This window comes from Cheilinus undulatus, linkage group 4 (genome assembly GCF_018320785.1).
Source record: "Cheilinus undulatus linkage group 4, ASM1832078v1, whole genome shotgun sequence".
Taxonomy (NCBI): Eukaryota; Metazoa; Chordata; class Actinopteri; order Labriformes; family Labridae; genus Cheilinus; species Cheilinus undulatus.
Window position 1 is genome coordinate 3,390,079 of NC_054868.1, and position 12,097 is coordinate 3,402,175.

Sequence of the window (12,097 nt, forward strand, 5' to 3'; positions counted from 1 at the left end):
TGGTCCCATCACTTTCTAACCGGGCCCAAACCATTCAGATGGGAGCATTAAGATGGATTTGCCACTGAGAAACACGGAAACGGGTGTATCCATCTGCTTTGCAAGGTTAAAAATTTCTGTAGTTAATCACAGTTAATCTCACCTATTGTCACATTTTTAAATTTCACAATTTACATAGAGAAAAATAGTTTCATTTTGGATTTTTAAACTGTCTTAAACTAAGGGTAACCAACTCCCTGATTGGATAAGACCTGCTTTTATTTCAAAAGGAAAAGGAAGAACACCCAGCAAATCGGAGATAGAGATATGAACTTAACCACAGGAAAAGGAACTACTGTGGCCCTGAAGGTCATTGCAAAATATTTCATTAAGTGCAACAACACTTCAAGTTACTGTAAAAAAGGGTCTAATCATCACAACTAATTTACAACTGAATATTTAATGGGACCAGTGTTTTATTTGCAGTGAAATAGTGAATTTAAGAGCTGAGACGTAAGCTTCTTTTGCCTGTTTCATTTACTTCTGACCATTTGAAAAACTATAATGGTTCAAGACAAATGTCCAACACAATTTCTACTTATATCAACCAATTTCAGTTTAGAGTGCAGTCCCAAATCATTTAATGAAATGTAAAGTGGAAGTGTAACAACTATTAATAGTTATTAGGGCTGGGACGATTCACTTTTCTCCCGATTCGATTTTTTACGATTTTTTAGGTGCCGATTCGATTTAAATTGCGATTCTACGATATTGCCGATTTTTGCAATCTTTAGTTAGCTTTTTAAACACCAGTGGAAAAAGATGAATGATAATGATGCCTACAGACTATATCATGAAAAATACACATCACATGTGAGTCAGTTTTTAGGATTTATTCAGCAATATATTTTAACCAGCTTTTTATACTTTCTCTTCAAAAGCCTGGACTGCATTTAAAAGCAGCAATAATCAGTATAGAACACATCTGAAACCCTTCTGACAAAATGTGATAGAATATAGACTTTGTGAAGTAAACTGCTGCATTTATCTGCACACAAATAGGAGCCTTTACGATAACATACTCCATTATAAAGTGCACTTAAACCCTTTTCAAAGCCTGGACTGTAAGTAAAAAAGGCAAACAAATGTACAATATGAAAAGATACATAAAACATTTTTCTTTAGCTTATTTAGCTGTTTCTGTTCAGTCAGTGCTTTAAGAAAACAAATGTCAGGTCAAACTGAGCCCCTGAAAACTCAAAATTTTTGCCTTGAACTTTGTATGAAATTGAATTTGAAAAGTGTTTTGTTCAAAACCCTTGACATCAAAAGTAGTAAACTAAATGCATAATACAGTGAACAAAAATATATACTTTTTCAAAGTACTCTGCTGCTACAATGAACTATGCTCTTCATCAAGCTAGTGCTTGGGAATGTCAAGATTCTTGTGCAAAAACAAGAGCTGGTCAACATGCTCTGTGGTGAGGCTGCTCCTCTGAGCGGTGACAATGTCCCCGGCTGTAGAGAAGACACGTTCAGCAGAGACGCTTGTCCCTGGTACACATAGGTACCGCTTGGCTAGTTTGGCGAGGAGAGGGTACTCACAATGATGTTCTTTCCACCACTCTAATGGACTTTCAGACAGTGGCAAAGGAGCAGCCCTGCTGTACTCTTTCACCTCCTCTGCTGCATTTTCAAAGGCTGACTTCTCTTGAAGTGCTGGTGCCTGCCTGCTGGTTTCCCCAAAAGTGTTCCCAAGTAATTCATCTAGTGCACAGGACACTCTTCTTTTTGCAGATGGGGGCCCCAGGAAGTTGTTGTCTCCTCCTTCATTCTGACCCTCTTCTGCAGCAGCACAATCACCAAGTTCCTCCTGGTCCTGCCTGTTCATTTTTTCCTACAACAAAACACAGTGATAAAAAAAAAAAATCAATTAATAACTAATACAGTATATAAACGTCTTCATGTTCTGTCTTTGGCAGCATTCTACTTATTTGATAATAATATTGCAGCAAATCATGACACAATATTAGCCAAGTGTTCTACGTACATGATTATTCTTAATCATAAAATAAACATTTTAAAATAAATACACGTCCAGAACATTCAGTTATTTTTTATGTATATATCTCTTTATTTACCTGACAATGCTCCACAGAGGCTGCAGCTTCAGCGACCATTCTTAAAACGTTTCTTGCTTCTCCTCTTCTGGCAGGAATGGCAGCACTTTAAACCTTGGATCTAGCGCTGAAGCTAGATTAAGTGTGGCCTTCTCCCCCTCTGACGTGTACCTCTTACTTAGGTCCTGGTGAATGGCATCTTTCAGGTCTTTAACAAACAGAGGGTCTCCGAGGGTTTCCTGGGTGGCCTGCAGGAGTTGCGCATGGAGTGGAGCTATGATGGAGACTGTCGGGTTGTTCTCATCTGACATAACATTTGTAGCCACCTTGACTGGCTTCAGGGCCTGAATGAACTCCTCTGCATTAGATATGTCAGACTCAGTGAAGGTGCTGATCTCTTTCTCTCTTTTTCTCACATCGGGGGAAAGCAGTGCAGCCGTGACTGCTGGCTGCTGTTCGAGGAAACGTTCCACCATATCATACGCACTGTTCCATCTGGTTGATACGTCAGTTATCAGTTTGTGCGCGGGGAGCTTCAGCATCTTCTGTTTTTGCTCCAAAACATGAACTGCTGTGGCACTTCTGTGGAAAAATCCAGTCTCACGCCGTACTCGTCCGAGTAATCTTGCTACAGCCGGCAGCTTAAGGGCACGCTGGGAGGCCAGGTTGAGTGTGTGCGCGTAGCACTTAACATGGAGAAAGCCGGCTAACTGTGCAGCGACAACCATATTAGCTGCATTATCCGACACTAAAGCCGGGTCCTTCTCTGTGATATCCCATTCAGTCAGCAAGTTACGAAGCAGCTCTGCTACATTTTAGCCTGTATGAGACTCATGCATGACCCTGGTCTGGAGGACGTAGGAGGACAGAGACCAGTCTTCAGCGATGTAATGGGCTGTTATGGTGATATAAGACTGGGTTGCCCGTGAAGTCCATGCGTCACAGGTAAGAGCAACACGTTCTGCTCTGCTTAGAGATTCTTTGACTTTTTCCTTAGTGTCCTTGTAGATTTGAGGCAGTGCTGTTTCAGAGAAATACTTTCTGGAAGGTATCACATACCTTGGCTCCAGCGTGTGTAGCAGGTTCCTGAATCCCGTATTCTCCACCACACTATAAGGCCGCAGGTCTTTGCAGATGAAGTCTGCGATTGATTTAGTGATGCGTTTTGCTTTTTCAGAGCAGCTGGGTAGTTTACACATTGCTGCTTTGAGTGTCTGCTGTCTTGCTGGTGCGGTACGTTTGGTTACCTCCACATTTACCTCAGGGTGGTGTCTTGCTAGGTGGGCAGTGACGTTTGTCGTGTTCCCGCAGTATGCGACGTGAGCTTTGCAGAGTTTACAAATAGCTTTCGACATGTCCAGTTCTGCTTTTCCCTTCAAAGCTAAAAATCCAAAATGTGCCCACACTTTGGATTTAAAATGTGATGGCGGGGGTTTTATCTCCGTGGTTTTCTGCATGCTGTCCGCCATTCTCCGCGTTCTGTTTTTTCTTCCTCCCCGAACGGATGTGATGTCACGTTACCAGGTAAAAATGGACGAAGAAAAACATTTCGCCCTCTGCTGGAGAAAAGCGGTAACTGTTTTCCGGCCCGGCTTATTAACACAGAGTAAAATGAAGCGTTTAAATTTGGGGGGGGGGTGTCGATATTTGAACAAAAAAATCGATTTAAAAATCGTCAGACAAAAAAATACCGATTCTTATGTGAATCGATTTTTTCTCCCACCACTAACAGATATATCACATATTTTGCAGCAGCTTAAGTATTTCACACAGGTGAAATATTTTGCAGCAGAAATCGTTCACAGTTAGCCTTCAGGGCCACCGTATGGAACAGTGAAAGGTAAATATTTGATCGAAAAGGTGCAGATAACTTCTGACTGTCCGCTGAGCAGTCTGTGAGTTTTTGCAGGTGAATGAGGCGTTTAAAGAGCAGTGGTGGACTTCATTTATGTCACTGTGGCTGCAGGGAGATACTGCATTTTCTAATAAAAGGAATGCACCAATGATGGACCTAAATTAACTAATGCATTAAACCTTTACCTACTGACCCAGCGCCAGCGCTGTGTTTTATATGTCCGGAGTATTATTACTGTAAGTCTGTCAAAATCTGTCGGTGTTGGAAAGCTGAGAATTGAGGGCATGTGCACATATATGTTTAAGTACGGTACTTGCAACCATAAGATGTGGGCATTCATAGCAAAACACCATAGCAAAACACCAGAAGTATTGCAAGACCGCACGGATTCTCAACATTGTAACTCCTCGAAAGTTCGCTCAATCTAAAAAATTCCAACGCTGACAGAGAGCTGAGAATCTGTGCTTTCCCACAATACATGATGTGTGGTATATATATTTCGGTAATGTCCAGCAGCACCGCGAAAACGGCAGCTTTGGCAGAAGATGAGTGAGAAAGGAGAGTGAAGGAAGAGAGTAAAAGGAGAGTGAGCGAGAGTGGTGTTTTGTTTTCAAAAAATAGTGTTAGATATACATATATATACATATATATATACATACACATGTATACATATACATTTGATGTTTGTGTTTAAGAATGTTTAAAGAACACTTTCTATACTAAGTTTCATAGTATGTTCAATGCAACTGTTCTTATTAAGCTAAAGGCACAAAAAATGTGTTTGATGAGTCAAAAAGTGCTCAGAATATAGTCCGTTTGAACAGAAGGGGAATGTTGGTGTATAAATGATGTCGTGCTGGTAAAAGTGGAATGTAGGTAAAGTTTACAGTGCCAGTCTGCCAGTCTCCTTTTTTATTTTCAAATTCACATCATGCCCGATGTGGTTCCTTGTCTCTTTGGTTGAGTGGCTACATGTGAGTATAACCTTGAACAGCCCTGGTACAAGTTTCTTTCCATTTTGTAGCTCAAAATACTGCATAACTGCACCATTCCAGTGCATTGCTAATGATGTTTACTGCCTAGCTTCTTTTATTTACATCTGGTAGAAAGCCAGAAAGTCAGGCAGCAGCTACTAGAGGTGGGAGAGTACATTACTGTTTAAGCAGAGGATTTGACCTGTATTGAGGCCCTGTCACAAAAAAGATGGATAGATAGTTTAACTGACTAATAATTAGGTGTCAGCTAATTTGTCTAAAATTAACAGATTAGCTATCTAACAATCTATTTTATGCTAAGCTGCAGGTCGTACAATAATGTTTGCTCTTTAATAGACAATAAAACAATGGGAAAAAAGTGCTGCTGTTAATCTTCTCCTTATTCTATGACTCAGTTGTTCTAACTTTGCCATTGATGCCAATTGATGCATCAGTTTACTGTCGACACTGTTGACAATGGGCAAATTTTCCTTTTAAGCTTTTATGTACACTGGAGAAGACACTGTATTGTCAGTGTTCTGTTTTACAAGTTGTGGTCAGTAGTTGTTTAATTCAACATTACAATTTTTGAAGTTTAGAAACAGTAAACGGCTGTACAGCAAAGATGTTTCACCAAAATGTGTTTTTACCAGCTGAGGGTAAAGAGTTCCTCAAAATGTTAAAATGTTTTAAAGTATCTTACCAGTAAGTACACTGTACACCTGTACTAGATTGTACACTGTACAAACTAATACAGTTTATTTCAGATGAAGATGTAACGGCTATTGTTCAACTCATTGCCACTGTTAATATATGGCAGCAGATGTGTGCTGTTGAATAAATGTTGGAAACAGAGACCTATTCTTTACTGAATTCATTTAATGTATGTTACTGACAAATTATTTGAAACAGGCTCTACTTCAAAACACTGAAAGGGAGAGTTGGCTAAACTTATAAAAATTGAGTAACTCAATGCTTTTTTTAAATTTATTTTACTTATTTTAATTAGGTCTGATGGAACTAATTTGATTTCTATTTTTACTTTGGTCGAACTCAAGTTTTTTGGTTTCTTTGTAGAATAAACTTAATTTTGTTGCATAAAGTCAATTGAATAATATTAGGTTTCACCAACTCAAAAAAACAAGAAGTTCATTAAACTAACAAAAATTGGTTGGAAAATGTTGCCTCAATTTTTTTGAGTTACATCTAAGCAACAGTTTTTACAGTGTGCGCGAGGGCTCACAAACATTGCTGACGCGTTTACCTCGACAAAAATGTAACTACACGTTGAAACGACACAGACTGCAAACCCCAGCACTGGGTGACTTACAGGCTCTGAGTTACAGGCATGTTGTGTGTGCTCTAGAGTTAGATAAACGGCTGCAGACAGGGACTACTTTTAATATTCACCGCTCCATCCAGCTATCAGACAACGCTTTTCTTTGGGACCCTAAAACATCAACTTGATTTCTCACAGCATCAAACTTTGTCAAGATATCGCAACAACTGACTTTTAGCTTACTAGCCAAGTTACCCAGGTGTTTTGACTCTCACCTGTCTTTGTCCACTAATGTTCCATCCACCACACCCACGTCCCTTCCTTCTCTCTGTCAGTCATCCCGACCCATGCCGCCTCGGTGAACCCAGTTAGAAAGGCCTGTCATGAACAAACAAGAGACACAGATAGGAAACATTTCACAATCTCCATTTGATATTTTTGTATTAAATGTTTTTCATTATTAATAGATAATCTGTTTTTGTGTGTCATGTAATAATAGCACTCAAATATTGTTATAGGCGTATTTGATCTATAATTGTAATTGTAATTATCCTGGCTGTGGGACAGTGGACCAGTTCTTTACCCTTGCAGGACTTCTTGAGGGAGAATAGGAGTTTGCTCATCCAGTCTACATGTGTTTTGTGGACTTGGACAAGACCTACTATCGTGTACCTCATGGGTTTATGTGGGGGGTACTGTGGGAATATGGGGCCGCTGAGGTGAGCCATCAGGTCCCTGTATGACCAAAGTCGGGGTCATTTCCTGTGCTTGTTGGTATCCGCCCAGTTGCCCCTTGACTCCAATTCTGTTTGTGATTTTCATGGACAGGATCTCAAGGCACAACCAGGGGTAGGAGGATTTCCGGTTCAGGGACCTCAGAATTACACCTCTGCTTTTTGCAGATGATGTGGTTCTGTTGGCTTCTCCAGCTGGAGACCCCCTTGCAGGTATTGGGATGGTTCTCGGCTGAGTGCAAAGCGGTCGGAATGGGTGTCAGCAACTCCAAATCTGAGGCCATGGTTCTCTGCCAGAAAACGGTGGATTGCCCCCTCCAGGAAGGGGGTGAGTCTTTGCCCGGCGTGAAGAAGTTCAAGTATCTTGGGATCTTGTTCACGAGTGAGGGTAAAAGGGAGCGTAAGATTGACAGGCGGACTGGCGCAGTACTGCAGGTCTTGTGCCAGACCGTTGTGTTGAAGAGGGAGCTGAGCCGAGAGGTAAAGCTCTCAGTTTACCAGCAAATATACCTCCCAACCCTCACCTATGATCATGAACTCTGGGAAATGACCGAAAGAATGAGATTGCGGATACAAGTGGCCAAAATGGGTCTGCTCCAGAGGGTGGCTGGGCTCAGCCTTAGAGACAGGGTAAGGAGCTCAGACATCCAGAGAAAGCTAAGCTGCTTTTTTGCATGGTCCGGGCATCTAATCAGGATGCCTCCTGGTTGCCTCCCTGTGGATGTTATCTGGGCACATCCATCAGGGAGGAGACCTCGGGAAAGACCCAGAATGCGCTGGAGGGATTACGTATCCTGTCTGGTCTGGGAGTGCCTCGGGATCCCCCAGAAAGAGTTGGAAAGTGTCGCTGGGGAAAGGGACTTCTGGGTGGGCTTGCTTAACCTGCTACCTCCGCAACCCCACCCTGCATAAGTGGAAGAAGATCGATGGATGGATGGAATTGTAATTTTTTATTTTTAAAATAAACCTTAGTAATTGGCATTTGTGTTTATATGCAAGTTATGTGTACAAAAAACCCTAAAATGTAAATTTTTTACATGATGCTTTGTGCAACATTGTACACTTTAACCACCCTCGGGAATGGTGGTCTTTGACGCTGTTATTTTCTGAGTTACAGGCTGAAAAGTGTGGGAATTCCTCGACTAGAGGGAGTCTCTAACAGTATTGAGCCCATGAAGGCCCATGTTAAAACTTTACAGCTGAAAAAAATGTTTACTGCCTGGTATAACAACCATTTTAGCCCTTTCTTTACAATTCACTCACATATTAAATTAAATATTCAGGGAATACTTTTGTTTTGGGTTCTTGTGCTGTGTCCTATATATCCTATTATTTGTGCTTTATGTTCAAGCATGTTGTAAATGGTTGGTTTTGAAGATGTTATTTAAAGCTTCACTGGTGCTGAGGCTCGGAGGACAAAAAGAGCTTATGAAGGTAGGAATAGAGCTGTGGCACTGAGCATTTTAATCCTAAGGTGACAGCCTACTTACCTGTTCCAGTCTGCTGTTGATGACCACCAGGTCTGCGCCTCTCTGCAAGCAGTCCCTCCGGCTGTTGTCCCAGTTTCTCTGCTGAGAGGAAATGAAGTAACAGCTGGAGGCGAACATCACCCAGCCTTGAGGACAGCTGGGTTCCTCTGTCTCAACTTAACACAACAAAACAAAACATGTCAGCACAGAAATAGTGATGAAACACAGAGCAGGATGCTGCAAGTGAACACAACAAGGTACAAAGCTCAACAAGACAGTAAAAATCAACAATAAAACTGAGCGATCATCTGATTCATAAATATATTTATTTTGTTTGAAAGTTTCAGTGTCCTTAACAAAACTCTAGTGGCTCTGTTTCTGAAATCTTCAAAGAACAATAAAATTCTCTGCACGGCCTCTCTCCACTCAAACTGGGCTGGCAGAATGAACTTAAAGTGTAAAATGAGGGGTTGTAAAACTAAAACAAGGATTGTGAGGACATTTTAAATCTTCACAGATAGATGGGGCTATAGGGACAGTAACATGATTGATCTACCTTTAACAGCAGGCTGAGTGAGAGCGAGTCTCAGAGCGATGTTCAGGATTCCCTGAAGAACACATAACAGACCCATAATCAGTAGAACCACGCTGAAACGTCTGAAATCTGAAAAATATATAAATACGAAATACATTTGTTACTAGTTATAATTGTCTAGAACAGGGGTGTCAAACTCAAGGCCTGGGGGCTAAATCTGGCCCGTGGAACGATTATATCCGGCTTGTGGATCATATCATATTTGTATTTTAACTGGCCCACCAGTATGAGGTCTACAGATTTCCTCCAGTATAATAATATAGACCTCAGCTTGATTATTTAAAACGTCCTTGTTAAGCCATTAAAATCTGAAAAAGTAAAGCATAAGAAAGATTTTTAAAAAGTCAAGAATTTGGGGAAAGAAATTATTTTGTGTTTTTTATTTCATATTTTAAATTTTGCATCTGAAGATTACGACTCAAACTTATGATTTTGACTTTATATTTCACATTTTTATCTTTTAGATTCCCAATTTTAAATTTTAAGTCATATTTTTTACTTTGGCTTTTTAATCACATAATTTGACTTTTAAACTCATGATTTCACATTTTATCTCATATTTTGACATTTTAAATCAATAGCTGTTACTTTTTATATCATATTTTGACCTTTGAAACTCTTCAATTTTAAACTTAAGTCATATTTTTAAATTTTTAAGTCATCATTTTCAATTCTAGCTCATATTTGTACATTTTCAACTTCATATTTTGGCTTTTTAATCCCATATTTTGACCTATCAAATTCACAATTTAAAATTTTAAGTCATATTTTGAATTTTACACTCATGATTTCAAATTTGATCTCATATTGTGACATTTTAAATCAATAATTGATACTCTTTATATCATATTTTGACCTTTCCAATCAATTATTTTTATTACTTAAATCATATTTTGACATTTGAAACTCTTAAATTTTAAATTTAAGTCATATTTTTAAATTTTTAAGTCATCATTTTGAATTCTAGCTCATATTTGGACATTTTCAACTCCTAATTTTGGCTTTTTAATCCCATATTTTGACCTATCAGATTCACAATTTAAAATTTCAAGTCATATTTTGACTTTAAAACTCATGATTTCAAATTTGATCTCATATTTTGACATTGCAACCTTATGATTTCAACTTTCTTCTTGTATATTTGCTCTTTAGAAACATTTTTTTTCTATTTTTAATATGGTGTTCTGATCTTTTGAACTAATAAATGGGAATTTTTTATCTCAGATCATTTTTGACTTTTTTGAATTTCCAATCGATTTATCATCAGTGCTGTTTTTTTTTTCATATTTTATTACTGGTGAAAATGGATTGATGGTTTATGGTTAAATGTTGACCCTGTAAGGCTCTCAGGCTAGACCTGAATCTAGAATCCAGCCTCTGCTGTGATTGAGTTTGACACCCCTGGTCTAGAATATTAAAACTGCATTGAAATGGATGGACGTAGAGAATGTTTCAATCAAGAAATAAATAAATAATAATCTTAGGAAAAAAGACACATTCAAAATTTAAAAAGCATATAAACAACCAATTCAAATTTGGGAAAAAAGGCTATAACAAATAGGATTTAAAGGAAATTATACAAATAAATGTTTAATTAGTCACTCGTCATCCTCCAAATAAATTTGAAGAGCTCAATTGATTATAAAAATCAGTCCATTTCATTCCTAAATAAACACATCTGCTCTTCTGTGACCCCTGATTTCTGTTACTCACTGAGTTTATCGTCCTTCTCTGCAGTGGCATCTTTGGGTTCAGGTCTGGGGAGCTCCTGATACTCGCCGACCTCGGCGTTGATGTAAGAATCTCTGGAGGAGAAGACAACGGCCATGTTAATCGGCAGCAGTGAGGAGAAGTGTTTTAAGGCTGATGTTGTGAAGCGTTTCTGCTCACGGCGTCTGTTCCTGTTTGCTTCTGCTCCTCCTGTAGAGGAACTGTCCATCTCATCCTCTGTCACAACATATTTTTTATATATGTATTTTCTGTGATTTCATCCGTCACTTCTCTATCACATCATTTTTGTACATGTATTTGGATTCATTTTTTTTCTATGACTTTTTATAAATACCATTGATACAGCTGCTTCATATCGTTATACTTCTCAGAGTTCTGTTTCTGTATTCATTGGTTTTACACCCAACAAATTCACGTTGTGTGTAAAAGAACTTGGGAATCAACAAGAAATTGGAATACTTTCTCTTGTTTTTCCAGTGGATATGTGATGATATAAAAACCCCTGAGCATCCTGATCCCTACAGAGAGTGCCTGCTGTGATTTCTATGTTTCAGATTGAGTTTTTTAATTTAACACTCCATCTCAGACTCATATACATAGACTCATAAGGCCTAGAGAGCTAAGGACATGTTGTGTATCTTGGCAGCTTCTGCACTACAATCAGTCAAGACATTTTCCAATCCACATGGCCAGATGGGGAATAAAATCCTTCCAGAGAGTTCTGGGTCTGCCCCGGGGTTCCCATCCAGTTGGCTGTGCAAAGAAGATCTCCACGGGGGAGGTGACCAGGAGGCCTCCTGATCTGGGCTCCTCAGTTATCTCTAAATCCGGGTGTACACTGTACTGGTTTCCCCTGATTCAGACACGAATTTTGAGTTGTCAAGCTAACTTTTGTTTGTTGTGCTGTGTACAGGGGATAAAATGGCCGGCCAAAGCCTGACTATGGCCCAAGCAGCTGCTCCCGGCTAGTCTGATGGATCTCTGGTGTGTTTGCTATTTTGGTTCAACAACCGAACAGTGCCACCTCAACTTTGGGGAATTTTCCTTTGTAAACTGTCAGACGTCTAAAATAGTCACAAAAACAGCAGAAATGATTTTCTAATCCCCCCAGTAAAAAAAAGAAATAAATGAGCAGGAGACATGCCTCCAGCTGACACGAACGGTGATGTTTGCTTGTTTGCGTGTGAAAGAGAGAGAGATAGCGTGAGACGGGACAAGTTGTTCTAACTGGCCCATCAGTATGAGGTCTGCGGATTTCCTCAAGTATAAAAATGTGAACGTATCCTTGATGATTTAAGACATCAAGTCACAAAATCTGAAAAAGGAGTAAAAATATTTAGATAAGAAGTCAGGAATGTGAG

At 39.4% G+C, this 12,097-nt stretch overlaps 2 protein-coding genes across 2 annotated transcripts; both read right to left on the reverse strand.

The window, feature by feature from the left end:
- Positions 1 to 901: 901 nt before the first annotated feature.
- Positions 902 to 2,161, reverse strand: LOC121509162 (E3 SUMO-protein ligase ZBED1-like). Its single transcript, XM_041786407.1, has 2 exons — positions 2,121 to 2,161; positions 902 to 1,876 (listed from the first exon to the last, which is right to left on the reverse strand). Exons 1-2 carry the CDS (start codon positions 2,157 to 2,159, stop codon positions 1,400 to 1,402), a joined length of 516 nt encoding a protein of 171 aa, XP_041642341.1. The 5' UTR covers positions 2,160 to 2,161; the 3' UTR covers positions 902 to 1,399.
- A 4,334-nt stretch (positions 2,162 to 6,495) lies between these two features.
- LOC121508403 (CD209 antigen-like protein D) lies at positions 6,496 to 11,339 on the reverse strand. Its single transcript, XM_041785241.1, has 4 exons — positions 10,719 to 11,339; positions 8,967 to 9,074; positions 8,432 to 8,586; positions 6,496 to 6,585 (listed from the first exon to the last, which is right to left on the reverse strand). The coding sequence occupies exons 1-4, from the start codon at positions 10,942 to 10,944 to the stop codon at positions 6,496 to 6,498; spliced, it is 579 nt and encodes a 192-aa protein (XP_041641175.1). The 5' UTR covers positions 10,945 to 11,339.
- Between the last annotated feature and the right edge of the window lie 758 nt (positions 11,340 to 12,097).